The following is a 23,908-nucleotide window of genomic DNA, read 5'->3' on the forward strand; positions in this document are numbered from 1 at the left end:
TTGTGCTGTGTTTCCACGAATAAACTTTGTATCTGTTTTGCAGTTTTTGCCTCCTTGAAACATTTTTGCTTTCAAAGAGGGGTAAGAGTCAGGGAATTTTGCTTCTAGCCTCTAGCCTGGTGGTCTACCTGCTAGACTGGTGGCTGGCTTCAGTTCCTGGAATGTGAAATAAGATCCTGCTTCAAGACTATTTGTCCTCCCGAGAACACTTTCACAGGGAATTAAATAGATCAGAAATCTTGATTCTTGAGAAAGTTGAAAAATCACTAGGTCTGGTCTTCAAAAGCTTTTAATTGTGTGATTATATAAAGAATTTCTTGGTTTCTTAAACTTCACCAGCAAGGATGATGCTAGGAAAGCTGTACAGTGGCCTAAAGTGGCCCAGCTTTCCAATATCTGCTTCAAAAGATGGCATGGAAGATTAGGAAACAAGAAAACTTCCAGGATAATGAAACCTGGGGCCAAAAATAGACAATGAAGAAGTAACTTCCTTCCAAAGAAGAAAATCAGAGTGTGATCAAGGAAATCCTCCTACTGTCAGGTCAGGGAGTTCTTGAAGTTTCTATCCAGCAAGGTTTATTTCATACATGTAATGAACCAATAATTTTTTTTTAGATGAAGATTTTTATTGCAGTCATTCCATTTCTTTTCCACTTTTGTATTATCAGGTGGGTATGTATGGGCTTCCCTGGTGGCTCAGAGGGTAAAGCGTCTGCCTGCAATGCAGGAGACCCAGGTACAATCCCTGGGTCGGGAAGATCCCCTGGAGAAGAAAATGGCAACCCACTCCAGTACTCTTGCCTGGAAAATCCCATGGACGGAGAAGCCACAGAGGACCCAAAGAGTCAGACACGACTGAATGACTTCATTTTCACCTTTCATGTATGCAGAGGGGCTTTGGAAGTGTAAGAAAAAGAAATGACTATACTTTTTTAACTCACCAGACTGTTGGACTTCCCAATGGATCACATAGAAAAGGTTGTGTATCACCCAGGGGTACCCAGTTTTGAGTGGAATGCAGTAACTGAATAAGACATTTGATTGTGCGTCTTGAAGAAGGCATGTTTTCTACATGTAGGAAGGGATACATGGATACTCGTACATAGATACTTGGTGGCCAGAGTACCAGTCCATCAGAAACCATTACTTTTACGCCAGTATTTATTCCTATCCCTACTTCCTTTTAGTAACAGAATCTACTTCCTTTTAGTAACAGAGTTTCAGTTGAATACAAGTTGCTCGACTGAAGAGAATACATTCCCAAGCTTCCACTGCACAAAAGAACTTATCACACAGCTAACAGCCAAGAGAATAAGTGAAAAAAAAAATCTTGGAAATTTTTGGTGTATAAAAGAAATAACACTGTCTTGTACTAACTTTCCCTTTAGGCTGCCTATCAGGTAATAAAACTCCGACAGATACCTTAGGCATATGGAACTCCTTTATTGGGAGGAGCAAGCTTTTTCACAAGATGACCTCATGGAGAAGAGAGCACCTATTTAGCCCAGACTTCTATGCAAGAGAATAACAGGTTATAATCTTGCTTCAAATCCTGCACTGTTCATTTGCACTCTTAATTTGTTAACAGCATTGCCCTGGACTAGCCCTTGGTTCACAGAATTAAGCAAAATATTCTCCAGTAAGCATTTTCATTTCTTGTACATTTCTTAGTATTTTATTATACTATTTTCTAATATGGAAGTGCTCTCACATCTCTACTTTCCCCCACAATAAACTACATATGTGTACTACTTTTCCCCATAACTAAACTATATATATGCACATATTTTTATCTCAAAAACCCAATTTTAAGATTTAACAGCTATGTTATCTATTTATTAAATAATACCAGCTTTAAAAATAAAGCAATTACTTATTTATTTAAAATCTGGATTTAATTTTTAGTTCCCATTCTAACAGGTATGCATGTGTACTCTTGTATATCTGCATACACAGCTATATTTCCTTCCTTGGGTTTAATTTTTTCCCCTTTTAATTTCTAAGGTTTAATATGTATCTTTTATTTCTCTTTCTTATTTAGTAAAAAATTTCCCTTAGCAGAGCTTTAATGGTTCCCACAAGTTCTTAAATGTATTTACTTTTCTCAGTTTACTTGGACACTTTCAGTTTAATAATTTGCTTCTATCCCACCCTTTCTCAGCAACATTTTTTTGTCTTGTTTCCATGGTTCAAGTAGTGAAACAATAATAAAGTTGGTCTAAAATTAAGAGAGAGAGCTTCAGCTTATTCAACTCACTTTAATAAGTAGCTCACTTTCTATGAATCACAACAGTAAAGTTCAAATGAGAACTTGAAGAGAGTAAGCAAATGCATGGCATAACTAAAACGAGTTGCATCTCTCTGCTGATGTTAAGAGTTTCTGATGGTCGACCCATCCTTTGGTCATATTGCCTGAGTTTTGATTTAAAGGTTCATTTTAACAAAAGTTGAGTTGAGATGTGAAAGCACTAAGTTGACTTACAGGCTGTGGACAGAAAAGAGTAGGAAGGGACACTTTGTCAACTACAGGTTGCTGAGGGCATTCACTCCAGGAAGGACTTTACCTTCCAGAAGCTCTAGACTGGCACCTCCTCCAGTGCTCACGTGACTGACTTTATCTTCAGTGCTCCATTTGGCACAGCATGTAGCAGTGTCTCCACCTCCTATAATGGTGATACAGCCCTTGGAAGTGGCTTTCACAACTTCATCCATGAGGGCCTTTGTTCCTTTAGCAAAAGCATCCCATTCAAATACCCCTACAGGTCCATTCCACACAATTAACTTGGCTCGCCCCACCACATCTGCATACTTCTTATTGGTCTCAGGACCACAGTCCAAACCCATCCAGCCAGCAGGTATCCCTGATGCTACAGTGGCTTGGCCAACCTTAGCGTTCTCCTCAAACTTGTCAGCAGTGACAAAGTCAACAGGAAAGGTAATGTTCACACCATTTTTTCCAGCTTTGGCCATAATTTCTTTGACAATCTTGGCTCCCTCTTCATCGAACAAGGAAGCACCAATTTCCATGTTGTTCAATACCTTAAGGAAGGTGTAAGCCATTCCCCCACCAATAATCATCTCATTGACTTTGTCCAGCATATTTTTGATGAGTTGGATCTTGTCTGCCACTTTGGCTCCACCAAGTATAGCCAGAAATGGTCTCTCTGGGTTTTCCAAGGCTTTGGCAAAGTAATCTAGCTCCTTTTTCATCAGGAATCCAGATGCCTTCTGGGGAAGATTCACTCCCACCATGGAACTGTGGGCCCGGTGAGCTGTGCCAAAAGCATCATTGACATACACATCCCCTAGCTTGGAGAGAGATGCTCGGAAGGCTTCTATTTTATCTGGCTCAGCTTTAAGCTTATTTCCAGAAGGATCTTGGCCCTTCCCTTCTTCTTCCACATGAAAGCGCAGGTTTTCCAGCAAGATGACCGTACCCGTGGCTGGGCTGGCACAAGCCTTCTCCACTTCCGGACCCACACAGTCCTTTAGGAACAGAACGTCCTTGCCCAATAAGGATTTGAGTTCAGCAGCAACAGGCTCTAAGGAGTATTTATCAGGCATCGGAACACCATCAGGTCTACCCAAATGACTCATAAGAACGACTGACTTGGCTCCATTATCCAGACAGTACTTGATGCTTGGGAGAGAGGCCTTGATTCTCTGGTTGTTTGTAATCTGGTTCTTCTTCATGGGGACATTGAAGTCAACTCTCATGACGACTCGCTTCCCTTTCACATCCACTTTGTCCAAAGTTAACTTCTTAGAAAGAGACATCTTGATGATACAAAGACAGGTTAACACATAAATCCCGGTGTTGAAGAGAACCACTGTACTGCTGGTGAGATGTTGGGTGGGTGGTGTTTCCTAACGCCTTTCCCCTTGGCCTGCCCCTTTCTTCCAGCAGTAAGTCTCCCACGAGGCCAGCCATGATTGGACCGGGGAAAGGAAACCGGCTTGGCGATTTGTCAATGGTCCTGTCAGTCTGAATTTGGAGTGTGCTGCGTCGTGCAGATTCTAACTGCCGGCGCTGAGGGTGAACCCGGAACTGGCGGCTTGGGGGTGACTATTGAAGAGATGAAGAAACTGGAATTAGAACGATTCGGAGGTATACGCCTCCTGCTGTTTCTTTCCCACATCCCTTTTAACAATTGTTTTTTTTTCCTTTTAAAAGAAAAAAAAAATGCCCTCACTTCTGTCAGATCCTGATTATATTGAGGGTAAAAACTTGTGCAGCGCCCCATTAAAGGAAAAATTTGAAATAATGGGTCTCTGACACCTTGTTTATTCAAGGCAATATAATATGCTTCTGTTTTATTCCTTATCTTGACAGATATCTTTGTTAAGAGCATAGTTTTGTGTTCGACTTTGGCTTTAGGTATATTCTCGGGTGTGGGGTGGGAATAGCATATTATCGTTACCTTGCTTTTTCCATTCTCAGACTACTGTGAGGGAACGATGGTGGCTTCTTCCAGAGAAGCCCGTAAGATCATAGCAAAGGGATGCCAGTAAAGCGCTCAAGGTCGTGGTGACATTTCTTTCAGGCTACAGAATTATGATGAAGCTCCCTACCTTTTTCTCTCTCCTCTCCCTCTGTTTCACTACCAGCATAACGTCAAAATTCATCTGAAAAGAGCATGGTTTCATGAGGATGAAAACATCTATTTGAGCTGAAAATGAGTGAGGGTTTTTATTTTTGGAGCAAGTATATGTGGCTGATTGGTTTAGGTATAAAAACTGTGTTACTTTCTACTCAGTTCAGAATGAATTTGAAAATAACTCATTGAGAAGTTCCCTGGTAGTCTAGTGGTTAGTATTCTGGAATTTCACTGCCATGGCCTGCTTCAGTGCCTGAGATCCCACAAGCTATAACTCATGCAGTAACATTATCTATAGATTAGCCAATGGATACATTTTAACAGTTGTTAAATGTATACATTGTAGTAATTGGTTGATTTTAAGAATTCAGCATAAGAAAATGTTGTGGAGGAATATATATCAACATATATTCAACATATGGCCAGATGTCCATAATTTCTGTACAAGATGGAGACATTTGCCAAAGATGCTGGTTATCTGTCTCTTATCTAGTCTTGGAGATGCCAGTGTGATTAAGTAGATTTACTTTAAAGGGCTTCCCTGGTAGCTCAGATGGTAAAGTGCCTGCCTACAATGCGGGAGACCCAGGTTCGATCCCTGGGTAGGGAAGATCCCCTGGAGAAGGAAATGGCAACCCAGCTACCAAACCTACAGGAGGCCTATGGGAACCTAAGATTATTGTGCTCTTGTGATTCTTAAGGCAAGAGGCGTGGAAAGGGGGGGCAGAAAGGGAGAAGGAAAGGGAGAAGTGCAAAGCCCAGTAAGAGCTATTGGACTACTGTTGAGGATTTTTGTTGCAAGTGTGACCAGGAGAGAATTAATAGAAACAGCAGCAAGGGTGTACAACTCATGAGCTTTGATGAGTAAGTTCTGGGTTCCCAACTCAGCAAAAAAAAGAAAAAGAAAAAAAGTCAAGTGAGAAAGAAACAGAAAAAAAAAAGGGATAAAGAAACCCTGCACTAGAAGCATTAAACCAGTGCCTTGGAATTGGTTCTAACTCTGTCTTATTGCAGAAGAATGTGAGGATGGTGCTGGGGTTAGACTAGAGTGAGGAGTCAGGAACAGTTATACTTCAGTTTGGCAAGCTCTCCTTTCAACTGATGATATGAAGATAGAAGTTATTAAAGTGGATGAACTGTAACATTTCCTAGAGAACAGATAATACCCATAGTGGAAATAGCAATAAGGAAGAGGGAATCACTGCAATGTAAAAGGTTTTTTGTTTGATATTTTCTTCCAGTTTCAACACACTCATACACACACAAATGTGATTAGCACTGGAGTTTGGCTCACCCAGCTGATGGTAGTAATCAAGGCAAAAAAAATATTTATAGAGGGAAAATTAAATATATCTGAGTGCTCCCACCCTAAAAGAGAAAGGCAATAAACAGCACAATATATCACAAGTCAAATTCATGAGAATTAGACACAAGATTAAAATAAATGGGAAAATAATCTCAAAGCAAAAAAGATAATGTAAGTAGGAAGGCTGATGAAGCAGTTAAAAAGCATAAACACTGGAACACATTGGACATAAAAGATGTTGAAACATATAATTCAAAATGATAGGTTGCATAGTAAAATAGATAAAAAAGTAAAGAATGAATTAGTGATCAGATAATTTGTGGAGGAATCAGTACATAATACATTAAAAAAGGACCAAGAGGAAGAGGGTAAGGACAAAGCCAAGGTGTGTGGGAACTAACAATTCTTTATACATCACAGAGATGTCATAAAGGGATAGAGAGAGCATGAAGGTGATAGAACAGTTGAAAAAAGTGATATCCTATAATTGAATAAACATGTTACATCTCAGGTTAAAAGAGCCCATAACATAGTACAAACAGACTTGAGACAAACACATACTCTGGAAACAATATTTAGGAACATCTATATCAAGAGACATTTTTTTTATAGTTCTACTTATTGTTTATTTACTTATATTTATATATAATTGACATCTAACAATGTATTTGTTTCAGATGCACCACATAATGATTCAATATATGGGTATATTGCAAAGCGATCACCACAATGTCTAGTTAACACCCATCACCACACACTGTTACAGATGTTTTCTTTTTTTTTTTCCATTTATTTGTATTAGTTGGAGGCTAATTACTTTACAATATTGTAGTGGTTTCTGCCATACATTGACATGAATCAGCCATGGATTTACATGTGTTCCCCATCCTGATACCCCCTCCCACCTCCCTCCCCATCCCATCCCTCTGAGTCATCCCAGTGCACCAGCCCTGAGCACTTGTCTCATGCACCCAACCTGACCTGGTGATCTGTTTCACACTTGATAATATACATATTTCAATGCTGTTCTCTCAGATCATCCCACCCTCGCCTTCTCCCACAGAGTCCAAAAGTCTGTTCTATACATCTGTGTCTCTTTTTCTGTCTTGCATATAGGGTTATCGTTACCATCTTTCTGAATTCCATATATATGCATTAGTATACTGTATTGGTGTTTATCTTTCTGGCTTACTTCACTCTGTATAATGGGCTCCAGTTTTATCCATCTCATTAGAACTGATTCAAATGAATTCTTTTTAATGGCTGTGGAGTAATGGAGTAATTACATGGAGTAATATTCCATGATGTATATGTACCACAGCTTTCTTATCCATTCATTTGCTGATGGGCATCTAGGTTGCTTCCATGTCCTGGCAATCATAAACAGTGCTGCGATGAACATTGGGGGTACATGTGTCTCTTTCAGATCTGGTTTCCTCGGTGTGAATGCCCAGGAGTGGGATTGCTGGGTCATATGGCAGTTCTATTTACAGTTTTTTAAGGACTCTCCACACTGTTCTCCATAGTGGTTGTACTAGTTTGCATTCCTACCGACAGTGTAAGAGGGTTCCCTTTTCTCCACACCCTCTCCAGCATTTATTGCTTGTAGACTTCTGGATAGCAGCCATTCTGACTGGCGTATAATGGAACCTCATTGTGGTTTTGATTGCATTTCTCTGATAATGAGTAATATTGAGCATCTTTTCATGTGTTTGTTAGCCATCTGTATGTCTTCTTTGGAGAAATGTCTGTTTAGATCTTTGGCCCATTTTTTGATTGGGTCATTTATTTTTCTGGAATTGAGCTACAGGAGTTGCTTGCATATTTTTGAGATTAATCCTCTGTCTGTTTCTTCATTTGCTATTATTTTCTCCCAATCTGAGGGCTGTCTTTTCACCTTGCTTATAGTTTCCTTTGTTGTGCAAAAGCTTTTAGGTTTCATTAGGTCCCATTTGTTTATTTTTGCTTTTATTTCCAATATTCTGGGAGGTGGGTCATAGAGGATTGTTGTTTTCTTATGATGAGAACTTTTGTGATTTACTCTCTTAACAACTTTCAAATAGAGAATGGGTAAAGGAGATGTGGTATATATGTACAATGGAATATTATTCAGACATAGAAAAGAAGGAAATTCTGTCATTTGCCACAACATGGATGATACCTGAGGGTATTATGCTAAGGGAATCAAGTCAGATAGGGAAAGAAAAAAATTGTTTTGAAGTTTATAGAATGAAAAAGCAGATCACATGCAAGGAAAAAGCTTCAGATTGACAGTCCACTTATCACAATAAGCAAAAGACAACTTTTCCCCAAAACCTTTATATCTAGGCAACATATCATTTAAATAAAGTTAAATAAAGGTATTTTAAGTTCTAAAAAATCAGAATGTTAATCTCACTGAGGCTGTCTTTTTGTAAAAAAGTAAAGCAACTCGGGCAGGTTTATTCTACCAGAATATTTAAGTGAATTTGGGGAGCTAAATAGTATTTCAATCTTAGTAAAGTTTGTCTAAATAAGTAATGATCACAATTTCTAGAGTTTTTAGTGTTATTATGAATGGTAACTTGGTTTTTATATTATTCCATAGTTACTGCCAGTATTGCAAAACATTGTTTATGTTGATAGGTTGATCTTATATTGGACTTCTTTACTGAAGTTTCTTAGTTTAAAGAGAAAACTCAAGCAACAAACAAATGTCTTAAGTGATCATTTAACCTCTAAATAATTAAACCAGTTTCTCTTTCCTTCTTTTTTTTCTATCATGTCTTAATCAAATTGTTGATAGAAACTCAGTAATATTTTGAACACTTGTTATAATATCAGGCATATTTCAGATACTCCTTGCTTTTTTGACAATTTATCTTCTTTGAAGTTAGGATAATCCTGGTACTGAAGACATTTCACAGTAATTTTTTTTTCTTTTTCCTCTTTACTGGCTTATACAATAATTATGTATAATACAATTGATAACATCGCCTACTAGATGAAAATACTAAAACACCAACATTTACCCCTAGTTGCCATGCTTCATCAGTCAATATAAAATTGATTGAAAAAAATGGAATTTTTACTTTAATATTAGCAGAAGAAGTTGACTGTGCATGGCAACAAGTATATATATTTTTAGGGGCTAGCATGATGTTTAGTGGGTTTCCCAGGTGGCTCAGTGGGTAATACAAGAGATGCAAGCAGACATGAGTTCCATCCCTGCGTCAGGAAGATCCCCTGGAGAAAGGGGCAGCCTGCTCCAGTATTCTTGCCAGGAGAATCCCATAGACAGAAGAGCCTGGTGGGCTACAGTCTGTGGAGTCGCAAAGAGTCGGACATGGCTGAAATGACTGAGCATCACGCATGCACGCAAGATGTTTAGTAGTTGTTGATACGAGAGAAAAGTGTAAACAGAGGAAGCCTCCTTGTCACTTTCACTGCTTTTATTCCTGTCATCTCATGTCTAGGTCAACCTGAAATGTGTATTTTATTGTATCAAATATTTACCTATGTTTACATAGGTATGTAGACAATGCTATATCCTGCTGTTGCTCCTGCCCAGAAGTTTTCGGATTTTGTTTGTCCAGATATCCGATATCTGCATCTCCATCATGTCTATTTTTCCCCCATAGTTTCTTCTCTCTCTTTCTCTTTTTTTAAATAAAACACTTTATTGAGATATGATTGACATATGGAAAGCTGTACATATTTGATGTATACAACTTGAGTTGGGAGAGACACTCATGTAACCATCACCACAAGTTAACGCCATAAGCACACCCATTATCTTCAAAGTTTTCTTCTACCCTTTTCATTTATTATTTTTTATGTGATTAGAACACTTAACATAAGATATATCCTCTTAGAAAATTTTTGAGTACACAACACAGTATTGCTAACCATAGGAACGATGGTGTACAGTTGGTATCTAGGACTTATTGGGCATAACTGAAACTTTGTACCCTTTGGTTAGTATCTCCGCATTACCCTTCCTCACCCAGCCTCAGGCACCCTCCTCATAAATCCAGCTTGTCTTTTAGTGACTCCTCAGCTGTTTTTGTTTCTCAATGGCTGCTCTTAAATTTTGTACATGTTGATAACAAGACTTTGAAGTAAGTCATAAGATATGGATATAACCTATTATTCTATTAATAAGTCATGTAATGCATTTTGCTCACTCTAGTTTCATTTAACTTTTCTGATGACAATATATGTGAAGTATACATTTCACTGTGAAACGTACAGAGTTCTGGGTACTGAGGTAAAAATCTGTATGAGTATAAGCTAACTGAATCACTTGTTTTATGACCAATACAGACTAATCTCTCAGTAAATATTAGGCTTACTTTTTATGAAGCAATTAATCTCTCTTTCAAAAATTCTAGTGAATTGCAAAGTTAAATTTTTTTTTTTTACATTCTAAACATTTTTAGTAAGCACTTGGGATTGTTCTTAAAGACAAAGAAGGGGAAGTTATGTGCTTGTAACATGTTAGTCACTGTAGAACTAGTTTCAAAAAGCTAAAAAGTTATGCAATACATTGCATTTATGTGAGCAATGCATACCTTTTAAAGTTTTTAGTTTATCTGCTTATTATTTTATTGACTTTCTTATTTATTTGTCCTTTTCTACAACAGATAAACGTGCGGACAAAATTAAATGGCTGAATTGCCCACGTCACAAATAGATACTCTTATAGAACTTTTGCATGCAAATTACCAATCTCTGTTATCAGTTATTGATTAAGATAAGCCTTGCATAGAACTAACCTATGAAAAAAGTCTTAGATAGGGACTTTAATTTTACTAAACTGAAGTAAATAAGAATCACTAAAGGGGCTTCTCTGGTGGTTCAGTGGTGAAGAATCTGTCTGCCAGTGCAGGAGACACAAGTTCGATCCCGGAGCTGGGAAGATCCCACGTGCTGCAAAGCAACTAAACTTATGTGCCACGACTATTGAGCCTCTGCTCTAAAGCCCGGGAGCCGCAACTACTGAACCTTTGTGCCACAACTATTGAAACCCGCATGCCCTAGAGCTCACTCTCCACAACAAGAGAAGCCACTGTGATGAGAAGCCCACGCATTGCCACTAGAGAGTAGTCCCTACTCGTTACAACTGGAGAAAAGCCCATGTAGCGATGAAGACCCAGCACGACCAAAAATAAATAATGTTTTAAGTTAAAAAAAAGAATCATCATAAATAAACAAGATAAACCATTTCTATGTCAAGCAAATCCTAGGAGAGGATTGGTGTCTTGCTAAGGTAAGGTTGTGTTTTATTTTCTCCAAAAGAACCAAATTGTAGGCAGTCACCTTCTAAAACAAACAAAAAAAATTGTGTTATAAAAACCATTTGTTTCAAAATAATATTTCTGAAGTGATTATTGCAGTTAAAATTGTAACCAAATACTGTGTAGAAGCCAGAGAGTCAAGCTCATCAACAGATTTATTTTTCAAAAGATGCATTTACAACATTTAAGAAATTTTACTCTTAAGAGTATTTTCATTGTAAGACAGAGTAAGGAATTGGTTAATTAAAAGTCGAAAACAACTCCACAAACCTGTGTAATTGTCTTACAATTACATGCCATGGGCCAGGGATCCCAGATTCCCAGAGCTATTACCCTATAACATCAATGGCAAGGTAGACAGCTGTGTGGGACTTCAGATTTTTCTTCCATTTGTCAGGAAGTGACAGTTGTTTGCAGGGGAGATGCCTTATGTTATAAATGGCACGAACAGGAAGAAGGGAGTGTAGAATGTACTGGTGGCTAAGAGGATAATACAAGGGGCTCCACCTGAGTTAGTCAACACATTTCCTGGCTTTATCAGGGAAACACCCTGCTTCCTGCCCGCAGTGTAGGCACGTGCAACTGACTGGCTTCATAATAGCATCCTGAATCCCTGGTCAACAGGTGAGTCCATTGGGCAGGTGCAAGATGAAAACTGGGCAGTGAGTTTGTCTCCTGGGCACCTGTAAGGTGAGCATACATGAGCAACTGATGCTGGCATCTGAATGTGTGTGACTTTTTATTTTTTGCAGAGTTCACAACTTTTAGTAGGAAATCCGAGAATGTGACTAGGACAACCAACTACTGAGTGTTCCTAAAACAAACTTTTTCATCATCCCAGGGCTGATGTTTAATCACAGCTGTGATATAAGTAAAAAAAAATCTGCATAATACAAATCATATTTAATTTTTAGGATGTTTATATAACATTTTATAATTAATATTTTATAGTTAATAAGTATATTCAATGTCTTAAAAAATTTTGTAGTGTAACATCCCATGTGGTTTCATATATCACAGCAAAGCAAACACAGAGTTCAGTCTCATTAATTGCAAGGTCAGCCAGTCCAGTCACTCAGTCATGTCTGACTCTTTGCGACCCCATGGACTGCAGCATGCCAGGCTTTCCTGTCCATCACCAACTCCTGGAGCTTGCTCAAACTCATGTCCATCGAATCGGTGATGCCATCCAACCATCTCATCCTCTGATGTCCCCTTCTCCTGCCTTCAATCTTTCCCAGCATCAGGGTCTTTTCCAATGAGTCAGTTCTCTGCATCAGGTGTCCAAAGTATTGGAGCTTCAGTTTCAGCATCAGTCCTTCCAATGAATATTCAGGACGGATTTCCTTTAGGAAGGACTGGTTTGATCTCCTTACAATTGCAAGGTAAATATTACTAAGTTGGAAGTGATTCCATATATTCATTATAATTTGTATATGCACATGAAAAGCAGAAATAAAAAACATTGTATGCAATTAATTTACAAATATTTGCCCAGTGTTGACTATAAAAAATATAATTTTAAATGCATATGATAAATTGTATAAATGCAGTGTGTACAAAGTTATATTAATTGAGTATAGCAGTGGCACCAAAACAGACACACAGATCAGTGGAACTGGATAGAGAGTCAAAAATAATTATGTTTAATTAATCTATGACAAAGGGGGAAGAATATATAATGGAGAGAAGATAGTCTCTTCAGTGAGTGGTTCTGGGATAACTGGACAGCTACATGTCACAGAATGAAATTAGAATATTTTCTCACACTATATACAAAGTAAATTCAAATTGATTAAAGAGTTAAATGGAAGACTGGAAACTATAAAACTCCTAGAAGAAAACAAGTGGAACGCTCCATGGCATAAATCATAGCAATATATTTTTGGATCTGCCACCTAAGACAAAGGAAATCAAATAAAAAAATAAGCAAATAGGACCTAATTAGCCTTAAAAGCTTTTGCACAGCAAAGGAAACCACCAACAAAACTAAAAGATAATCTATAGATATTTGCAAATGACCAATTACGGGTTAATAGCCAAAATATACAAATAGCTCATACAACTCAATATCAAAATCACAAACAACCCAATTAAAAATGGGCAGAAGACCTGGAAAGACATTTTGACAAAGAAGATGTACACACGGCCAACAGGCACAGGAAAAAATGCTCAACGTTGCCAATCATCAGAGAAGTCAAAACCGCAAAGAGATATCACCTCACACCTGTCAGAATGGTTATTATCAAAAGAGAACATAATAACATTTGAGGATCTGGACAAAAGGGAACCCTTGTATCCTGTTAGTAAGAATTGTCAACTGAAAAAAGAATGCACTCACTGAGCTGTGAGTTCAGTTTTAATTGGGGCTTATTGAGAGTTATAGCCTGGGAGACAGCCTCTCAGATAGCTCTGACAAACTGCTCCAAAGTGATGGTGGGGGGACATTAGTATATATATGTAATTTCGGCATGTATTTCAATAGAAGATTGCTGCTAGTCTCAAGGAGCATATATGTCTTTGAAAAAGGATTTTAATGCTTTTCTAGATATGAAAAAATGCAAGAAATTGGGTCCATAAAATTTTCTGCTGACAATATCTCACTGTCTAAAGGCCTGTTCTGCCAGTTTTCCCAGAGCACAGAGTGCCTCATTCCTGATCTCCACCCTGAACTCCTTTCAGTGTTGAAGGTCAGCAACTACAGTGGCTAATGACTCAATTCTTGCCGAACCAGATGACAAGTGACATTTTTTAGTTGTCAGAATATAAATTTGCATAGCCACTATGGAAAACAGTATGGAATTTCCTCTAAAAATATAAATACAATATGATCCAGTAATTCGGGGTATATATCTGAAGAAAATACAAAAACAGTAATTGGAAAGGATACATATATGCAAATATTCAAAGCAAAATTATTTACAGTAGCCAAGATATGGAAGCAACCTCAGAGTTCATTAACAGTTGAATGGATAAAGAAGATGCAATATATATGTACAATGGAATATTACTCAGCCATAAAAGGAATAAAAGTTTGCCATTTGCAGCACCGCGGATGGACTTGGAGAGTATTATGCTAAGTGAAATAAGTCAGACAGAGAAATACAGCCACCGTATGATATCACTTATATATAGAGTCTAAAAAATACAACAAGCTAGTGAAGATAATAAAAAAGAAACAGACTCACAGATATTGAGAATAAACTAATGGTTACCAGTCAGGAAAGGAACGCGAGGAGAGACAAGATAGAGTAGGGTGTAAGAGGTACAAACTACTATGCATAAAATAAGCTACAAGGATATATTGTACAGCACAGGTAATATTACTGATATTTTGTAATAACTATAAATGAGATGTAGACTTTAAAAATTGTGATTCACTATGTTGTACACTTAAAACTATTATATTGCAAATCAACTATTTCAACAAAAAGTTAGCAAAAATTAAAAATAAAGGAAACAGTTTGTCAAAAAACAAAAAATTAAAAAATAAAAACAATGTAGTTTTAGCATAAAGACATATATAATAGAATGGAAAAGACAGAAAACCCAGAAATAAACCCTTAAAACATATGACAAAATGATTTTCAAGAAGGATCCCACATCATTCAATGGAGAAAGACAGTCTTTTCAACAAGTGGTGTTGGACAAACTGACTATTCATATGGTAAAGAGTGAAACTGTACCCTCATTTTATACCGTATGAAAAATGGATTGAAGACCTAAACATAAAAGCTAAACTGTAAACTCTTACAGGAAGAGCTTCATGACAGTGGATTTAACAGTGAATTCTTCTATGAGACCTGAAGCACAGCAAGACAAGAAAAACAGATAAATTGAAAAGTGAAAAAAGTGAACGTGAAGTCGCTCAGTCGTGTCCGACTCTTTGTGACCCTATGGACTGCAGCCCCCCACGCTCCTCTGTCCATGGGCATTCTCCAGGCAAGAATAGTAGAGTGGGTTGCCATTTCCTTCTCCAGGAGATCTTCCTGACCCCAAGGATCGAACCCGGGTCTCCTGCATGGCAGGCAGACTCTTTACCCTCTGCGCCATCAGGGAAGCCCCATCAAACCAAAAATTTCTGTGTAAAAAGGACAAAATGAACAGAGTGAAAAGGCTACTCATGGAATGGAAACGTTATTTGCAGGGCACATATCTGATAAGAGCATATAAGAACTACTACAACACAACAACAAAAATCAAACAACTTGATTAAAAAATGGGCCAAGGACTTGAATACACATTATTCCAGGGAATTTATAAAACTGGCCAATAGCCCCATGAAAAGATGCTCACCATCAATCATTAGAAAGATGTGAATCAAAACCTTACTATTTTGCCAGCTCACACCCATTAGAACAGTTACTATTTAAAATAAAACAATAGCAGAGTATAACAGATGTTGGTGAGGATATGTTGAAACTGATATTTTGTGCACTGTGGGTGGTAATGTAAATCATGCAGCTGCTGTGGAAAAGAGTATAGTTGTTTCCCAAAAAATTTAAAAAAGAATTACCAGTGATCCAGCAAAAAGCAAAAACTCAGAGATATTTGCTCACACATGTTCATAGCAGCATAATTTCAAAGGCCAAAAGGTATAAACAAGCCAAATGGTCATTGACAACAAGTGGATAAATAAAAGGCGGTCTATTACATACAGTGGAATTTAATTCTGCAGTAAAAAGGATTGATATTCTGACATACGCTACAAAATGAATGAACACAGATTTGAATGTATTTGCTTTATGAAATAAGTTAATCACAAAAAGACAAATACTGTATTTCCACTTATATGAGGAACTTAGGATAATCAGACTGATAAATACAGAAAGTAGAGTATACATTCCAAGAACTGGGGGAAGGGGAAAATGAAGAGTTATTGTTTCCTGGAGACGGATGTTGAGTTTAGGAAGATTAAAACATTCCGTAGATGAATGATCATGATGGTTGTACAACAATGGGAACTGACTTTATGCCCCTGGACATTAATGCCATATAATGGTAAGATGGTTTTTTTTATGGGAATCTCTGTACTATAAAAGTGTTGTTGTTTTTGTCTAGTCACTAAGTCGTGTCCAACTCTTTGTGACCCCATGAACTATATAGCCTGCCAGGCTCCTCTCCAGGGGATTTCCCAGCCAAGAATACTAGAGTGGGTTGCCATTTCCTTCTCCAGAGAATATTCCCAACCCAGGGATTGAACCTGTATCTTCTGCATTGGCAGGTGGATTCTTTACCACTGAGCCCCCAGGGAAGCCCCAAGTCAATATATTGAAGGAGCCATATTTCAATGGATTCCAAATTATAAGTCATTTTAGTTTTAAGTAACTCAGCAAGTGTAATTTGCAATAAGACAATAGAATGATTTCAGTTGTTCCCACCTTTTTGTCACTGAAGCAATGTGTACATTTTCCAGTGCACAGTTTGCCTGTTTATAATAGTTAGTGACTATGTTCTCATCTGACAATGTCTGTTCCTCATTCAAAAAATAGATTCATAGCAACAGCCTTCAATTGCATTTGACCATGAAATTTGATCTGTCCGTTTCTAATGACTTCCAAAAGTACTCTGAAAAGAGGAAATTGGGCTAATTCTACAAAAATTGGGCATATATTCAAGGATATTTTCTTGTTTTTATTTAAAAAATACACCACTGATCTTGTAAATGACATCCTATAAGAGGAGGCAAACTGATTTGTATCTGTCCTGGCAATATTCTTTCCTGTCATGAATGAATTTGTGGAACTCATGTTTGGTGAGAAGTTGACACACAAACTTTGCAATCAGATCAGTCACTTTAGTCTGTGCCAACTGTAGACTGAGCTGGATGGAAAAAGTTGAAAGCAAACCAGAGAAGCCTATGAATTGTAAAAAGTGAAGAAGAACTAAAGAGCCTCTTGATGAAAGTTAAAGAGGAGCGTGAAAAAGTTGGCTTAAAGCTCAACATTCAGAAAATTAAGATCATGGCATCTGGTCCCATTACTTCATGGCAAAGAGATGGGGAAACAATGGAAACAGTGGCAGACTTTATTGTTTTGGGATCCAAAATCACTGCAGATGGTGACTGCAGCCATGAAATTAAAAGAGGCTTACTCCTTGGAAGGAAAGTTATGACCAACCTAGACAGCATATTAAAAAGCAGAGACATTACTTTGCCAACAAAGGTCCATCTAGTCAAGGCTATGGTTTTTCCAGTAGTCACATATGGATGTGAGAGTTGGACTATAAAGAAAGCTGAGCACTGAAGAATTGATGCTTTTGAACTATGGTGTTGGAGAAGACTCTTGAAAGAGTCCCTTGGACTGCAAGGAGATCCAACCAGTCCATCCTAAAGGAGATCAGTCCCGAGTGTTCATTGGAAGGACTGAAGGAGTTTCAGCTGAAGCTGAAACTGCAATGCTTTGGCTGCCTCATGCGAAGAGTTGACCCATTGGAAAAGACCCCGATGCTGGGAAAGATTGAACGTGGGAGGAGAAGGGGACAACAGAGGATGAGATGGTTGGATGGCATCACCGACTCAATGGACATGAGTTTGAGTAAACTCTGGGAGTTGGTGATGGACAGGGAAGCCTGGTGTGCTGCAGTCCATGGGGTCGCAAAGGGTTGGACATAACTGAGCGACTGAACTGAACTGAACTGAACTGATGAGTTGTAACAAGGCCGGTGCCTTGAAAGTAGCCACTCAGAGGTGTTCAAAATGCGTGCCCTCGATAGAAACAAACATTTGTTCACTTAGCCATCCACTCATGGTGTGGGCTCCTGAGCGAGCATGGTATTCCAGGGTGGTCTGCCTTACCCTGGGATGAGAAGACACGCATTGCTAATTCGTAGATCTGAGTCCCACACTGTCTCCCTGGCCTACAGTTGTGCAGTTTTAGTCTCCTCCCTCCATTTCAACCCCAGTCCCCTCCTGCATCTCAGGCTCTCAATGGAGAATGGCCATGACTGCCAGTTCAGAGTAGTTCAAGGTATGTAGCAGTCAAATCTGGGGAGTCCACCCAACAATTGTCCCCGCCTTCATCTTCACAATATCTGTCTCTTCTCTCAAAAATACTCGAACTCTTTGAACTCTCCACACCAAGAAAATGAATACAACTTAGAAGAACACAGAAAAGTGGATACATCCCTTGGCTTTAATACGTTTAAATATCTACAGTGGCCAACTAATGTCATAGAGCTGCTTCTCCAAGTCAAGCAATATAAATCTTCAGCAATCCAGGCCATGTTGATTTCCGCCTCACATCAGGAGAATATGAATTTGAGTAATTCAGAAGCCTGAGGTGAACACAATGTGTCATGAGGGATTGTGGAGAGAAGATGTGAAAGAGCATCAAAGTTAGAAGTCAGAGGTATTGTTTCCTGCTTTAATTGTTCCTCCCCCGTCCCTGGCAATAGGCCTTCCTGTAAATACAACCAGGATTAGGAATTCATTCCAGTCATTTATAAGCAGTTTTACCTTGGGCATGATTTTTGATCTCATTGTATTTCAGTTTCTGCATCTGTAAATGTGACCCATTTGTTCATACTCAAAGTTTGCTCCAAAGATTTAATGAGATACCCGATGCAATATGATTGTGAAATGCTAAATGTGATACTTTGCACACATTTAATAAATGACAACTTGGATGAGAAGCAAGTATAGTGTTAGTATGTCAATTGACATGTGAAAAGTAAACATTAATAGTGAATACAATACACCAGGATCTGTTATGAATCCTGTATATAAACATTTCCCTTATTTTTTTCTTTGCAGCAACTCTACAAGGGAGGTACTATCATTCCCATTTCAAAAGAGGAAACTGAGGCTCAGATATGTTATCAGGCAGATGTCAGCAACAGCTGTTATACAAGATAAAGGAGAACCTCTTTATCAGCAGGTGTGGGGCAGCTTATCTCCTTAACACACTTAAAGAACTGTCACTATATCTGTGTGCAATTACATCACCAACAAAAAGTGGATTTTTCTTTATAGAAGTGTGTGTAAATTATTTAGCTACTCTTTAGAACAACATTTGGGAGACAAGCTAGCTTAGAATTCAGTTTTCCCTGGCAGCCAAAGAAATTTAGCAATCATGTGTATACACTGCCATCTTTTGGTTATTTCCTAGAATTACCCGTCATGTTAAGGAATTTACTGAGCTATGTAATGAAGTTGCTCATTAGCCTGGTCCCAGAGTAAGAATGTGGTTTGCAGGTTTTAATCTAATCATACATGAAAATACCTGATTTTGTCTTGGCTTCATCTAACTGAATGAATAGATATCACAGAACATGCTGCATTTAGGGTATAGGAATGCTCAGCTATGGGAATATCATTATAATCATTAGGAGAGAAATCTTGTATATTGGGAGCAGGTTACCAGATGAATAGGACTGGAACTTAACTGCCTAACTCGCAGGCGATTGCCTGAGTGGATGCTGTGATGTGCTACCCAGGTTCCTTTCTACAATGCAGGATGTACTTCCCCAGTAGCTGGGAGTCACCCACACACAGCCCTACCGTGTGCCCTCTAAAAGTTAACTTCACCCGTGAACTGACTCTCCTCTCAGAGCAGCCCGCACCTAAGAACTGATAGCTGTGGGAATTGTAACTACCGGGCACCTCTCTCCACGTCGGGACAACTCTGAAGGGCCATCCCCGTTTTATATTTACCATGGGATTAGCTGAAGACCCTCTTGTGACTGCCTTCCAACCCAGCTTCTCCAGGTGTCCAATCCTGTTTCTCTCCCTATGTCCACAGGGACATGTAAATCTGGAGATTTTCCCCCAATAAGTGCCCTGCCAAGGAATCTCCATTCCACACTCTGCCTATCTACCTGCAACTTTGATATATACAATTTGCAGTTCAGGCTTCTTTGAGGGAGCTCTCCAGGACATTACCTCTGATTAATATTGGAAAGATATTCCTGTTTTAGGTGGTACATCTTTGATTAAAATTACAAGAGCATGTTCATTGTATTTGCTCCAAAGATGTGAATTCTGGCTTGAACAAATGATTCAGTTTAATCAGGTTCTAATCCTATAAACAGATTTTTTTTCTTTTTTTTTTTAGGAGGGGGTGTTTGTGTTTTTCTCTTCACCCCCATTCCCGTTCCTTTAATGTGTTGCTGCTAATTCTATCAGTTCCTTCCCATATATGCACTATGCATTTTTATGGGACAGCTCATCTCCTATATTCCTTTTGACATGTTATTTAGTTTTAAGAATTTTTAATTTTATCATTTTTTATCATTTTTTTGATGTCTCATATCTGACACGAAGAGTCAACTCATTGGAAAAGACCCTGGTGCTGGGAAAGACTGAAGGCAGGAGGAGAAGGACACGACAGAGGATGAGACGGTTGGATGGTATCACCAACTCAGTGAGTTTGAGCCAACTCTGAGAGATGGTGGAGGACAAGGAAGCCTGGTGTGCTGCAGTTCATGGGATCACAAAGAGTCAGACATGACTTAGCCACTGAACAACATACCTTTGCACCTTGGCACTTGGTTTTATACCAGCTAGTTCGCTCACAGAGCAGGTTTGTAGTGGAAAGACAAGTTCTCTTTTTCTTTATGGGATGCAAGGGAACTGAGAAATAGACTTGCCAACATTTATTTATCTGGTTGCACCAACTGTCTTAGAATCTGGATGTCTTAATTCTCACAGCATCTTAGTCTCTGGGCTACTGCCCAATGAAGATAGCCATGAAATGACTCCTGTTAACCAAAATAACTTGTTAAACAAAGTTTGCTATATGGAGGATACTGACTAACATCACATTAATTGTGAGTGTGGCGTGGTGTTCACCCTAGATCTTTCAAATCAGAATCCTGGAGAATGGAGCTCAGAAATGTGTGCTTCTTTTGGGTTCTTCAATTGATTCTTAAGTACATTCAAATTTGAGAAGCACTGTCTAATGAAACTAGACCGTCTGTTGGAATTATTGCTCTGTTATTTGCTAACTGTATGATGTGGGGGAAAGTTACTTATGTCCTCTGGATCTCTGTTTCTCCTGAAATAGCATAGACTGGTCTGTGAGGACCAGACTTTAGTATAGGCATACCCTGGAGATATTGCAGGTTTGGTTCCAGACCACTGCAATAAAGCAAATATAGCAATATAGTGAGTCAGGAATTTTTTTGTTTTCTCAGTGCGTATAATAGTTATGGTTACATAGTGATGTAGTTTATTGTGTGTAGTATTAGCTTTATGTCTAAACAATGTGCTTCTGCATGCGTGCTCAATCACGTCTGACTCTGAGCGACTGTAGCCCACCAAATTCCTCTGTCCATGGGATGTCCCCAGCAAGAACACTGGAGTGGGTTACCATTTACTACTCCAGGGGATCTTCCTGACCCAGGGATCAAACTGGCATCTCCTGTGTCTCCTGTATCGCCTGCACTAGTAGGCAGATTTTTTTTGTTGTTGTTTTACCACCGAGCTACATTAAAAATGTACATACCTTAATTAAAAAACACTTTATTGCTAAAAAATGCTAACCATCATCTGAGCCTTCAGTGAGTCATAGTAGTAATGATACAGATCAGAGTCCTTGGCCTTTCCCCAACCAGTAGAAATTGATAGGCGGCCAGATAAGAAATTCAAGAAAGTGAAAGTGTTAGTTGCTCAGTTGTGTCTGACTCTTTGTGACCCCACGGACTGTTGTTGCCCACCAGGCTCCTCTGTCCATGGGGATTCTCCAGGCAAGAATACTGGAGTGGGTTGCCATGCCCTCCTCCGGGGGCTCTTCCCAACCCAGGGATCGAACTCAGGTCTCTTGCATTGCAGGCAGATTCTTTACCATCTGAATCCATCAGGGAAGCCCAAGAAATTGAGGCAAGGCTTTACTGGGGCCCCTGTTGCAGCAGAGGGGAGTCAGAACAGACAACAGGTTCCCGTGCTTGCTCCATGAGGTGGGGCAACTTCAATCCTTACAGGGGGTGAGGGTAGGAGTGTGTCCAGGGGTCAGGCTGCAGGAGTGACTTAGGCAGCTTGCCCAACCCTTTGGTGGTATTTTGTGCAGAGGGCATGTGCAGTACCCTGCTTTGGCTCCCAACACCCTGTTTTTTGCTCCGGGCTCTTCAGAAGTGGCAGCTGGTTTTTTTGTTCTTTTTGTCCCAGGTCATCCATAATTTTCCCCAACAGTCCATGCACAGAGTTATTTTGAGTCCCTCACAGTTGTTTTGTATTTTGTTGCTCAGGGAGACATTTAACTAGGTGCAGGCACCACAGCAAAGCATCCCAGGTCCCAGCCTGTCCCGGCGTGTAACATCGCCTGGGCCGGGTTGTGTCTGCTGCACATGTGTTGGTAAGCTGGGTGAGCCCCCAGCAAGGCTGATTCTGAGGCCGGGCCTGAGCTCTGCAGGTCTGGTGGCCAGGTCCAGCCACAAACTGCTGGGGCTAGTGCCCTGGTGGGCTGGGCTGGACCCCTCTGGGGTAGGAGCCGCTTTGAGGAGCATTCTGGTTCAGTCTGAGGCCATCCGCTGAGAGTGGAAAACCAGTCCCAGCCAAGGTTGCCCCCTGGGTGTGGCGGGGCAAGAGCTGCTGTGGAAGAGGGCTGGCCAGGGAGGGTGGGTTGCATGTGCAAGGGGAACACCGGGCAAGGCAAGTGACCCTAGCCTGGTAGATGGCAAATGTCAGGAAGGCACCCCCAGAGCCCAACCAGTTAGGCTGAGGGAGAGTGAAAGGTGAATGGTGCATGCCAGCTCTTTGATCCCTGGAGATAGCTCCAGCGGATCCATGCTCCTTGGCACTTTCTGTAAAATGAGTCAGTGAATTTCCTTCATGTCTGGTGGAGGTGCTTTTCAAACTGCTGCCTCACTGCAGGGACTTGCAAAGAGTGAATTTGAGCAGAGGCTTGGTTGTCCACAGCCCTCCGGCCCTTCTGGACATAAGCCCTGTTGGCTTTCAAAGACCGTGCTATGGGGGGCTCACCTTCCCACAGCAGGGGTGCCTAATGTGGGGTGCACACCCTTCCTCCTCGGGGAGGACCTCTCTACCCTTGTGATGTCCCCTCCTGCTTGTGGGAGCGGGGGTCCTAAGTAGATTCTGTCTCTTCCCCTCTTACCTGTCTCAAGGTGGTTTTTCTTTTTATAGAGCTAGTTGTAGAAGAGCTGATAACCACATTTTCAATACTCTTTTGTGATGTAAATACTCAGCAAATAGAATAGAAAGAAACCACCTCATCTTAGTCATGGCCATGTAATCTCTTCATTGCCATGAGAGACCCCAGTTCAGTTCAGTTCAGTTGCTCAGTTGTGTCCGACTCTTAGTGCGACCCCATGAATCACAGCACTCCAGGCCTCCCTCTCCATCATCAGCTCCCGGAGTTCACTCAAACTCATGTCCATCGAGTCGGTGATGCCATCCAACCATCTCATCCTCTGTCGTCCCCTTCTCCTCCTGCCTTCAATGTTGCCCAGCATCAGGGTCTTTTCCAATGAGTTAGTTCTTTGTATCAGGTGGCCGAAATAGTGGAGCTTCAGCTTTAGCATCAGTCCTTCCAGTGAATATTCAGGACTGATTTCCTTTAGGATGGACTGGTTGGATCTCCTTGCAGTCCAACGGACTCTCAAGAGTCTTCTCCAGCACCACAGTTCAAAAGCTTCAATTCTTGGGCCCTCAGCTTTCTTTATGGTCCAACTCACATCCATACATGACTACTGGAAAAACCATAGCTTTGACTAGATGAACTCTTATTTTCAAAGAAATGTCTTTGCTTTTTAATATGCTGTCTAGGTTG

The 23,908-nt window shown here is 39.8% G+C and overlaps 1 protein-coding gene and 1 non-coding gene across 2 annotated transcripts; one reads left to right on the plus strand and one right to left on the minus strand.

The window, feature by feature from the left end:
* Window positions 1-2,242: 2,242 nt before the first annotated feature.
* On the minus strand, window positions 2,243-3,894 carry PGK2 (phosphoglycerate kinase 2). The gene has a single exon (XM_043908741.1). The coding sequence runs from the start codon at window positions 3,775-3,777 to the stop codon at window positions 2,524-2,526; it is 1,254 nt and encodes a 417-aa protein (XP_043764676.1). The 5' UTR covers window positions 3,778-3,894; the 3' UTR covers window positions 2,243-2,523.
* A 1,242-nt stretch (window positions 3,895-5,136) lies between these two features.
* Window positions 5,137-5,208, plus strand: TRNAC-ACA. Its single transcript has one exon. It is a non-coding gene; the product is annotated as a tRNA-Cys (tRNA).
* The last annotated feature ends 18,700 nt before the right edge of the window (window positions 5,209-23,908 follow it).

The sequence above is a fragment of the Cervus elaphus genome, chromosome 7, assembly GCF_910594005.1.
Source record: "Cervus elaphus chromosome 7, mCerEla1.1, whole genome shotgun sequence".
NCBI lineage: Eukaryota > Metazoa > Chordata > Mammalia > Artiodactyla > Cervidae > Cervus > Cervus elaphus.

Coding starts and splice junctions, on each gene's coding strand:
- PGK2 (XM_043908741.1), bottom strand. CDS start 3,777: ATGTCTCTTTCTAAGAAGTTAACTTTGGACAAAGTGGATGTGAAAGGG.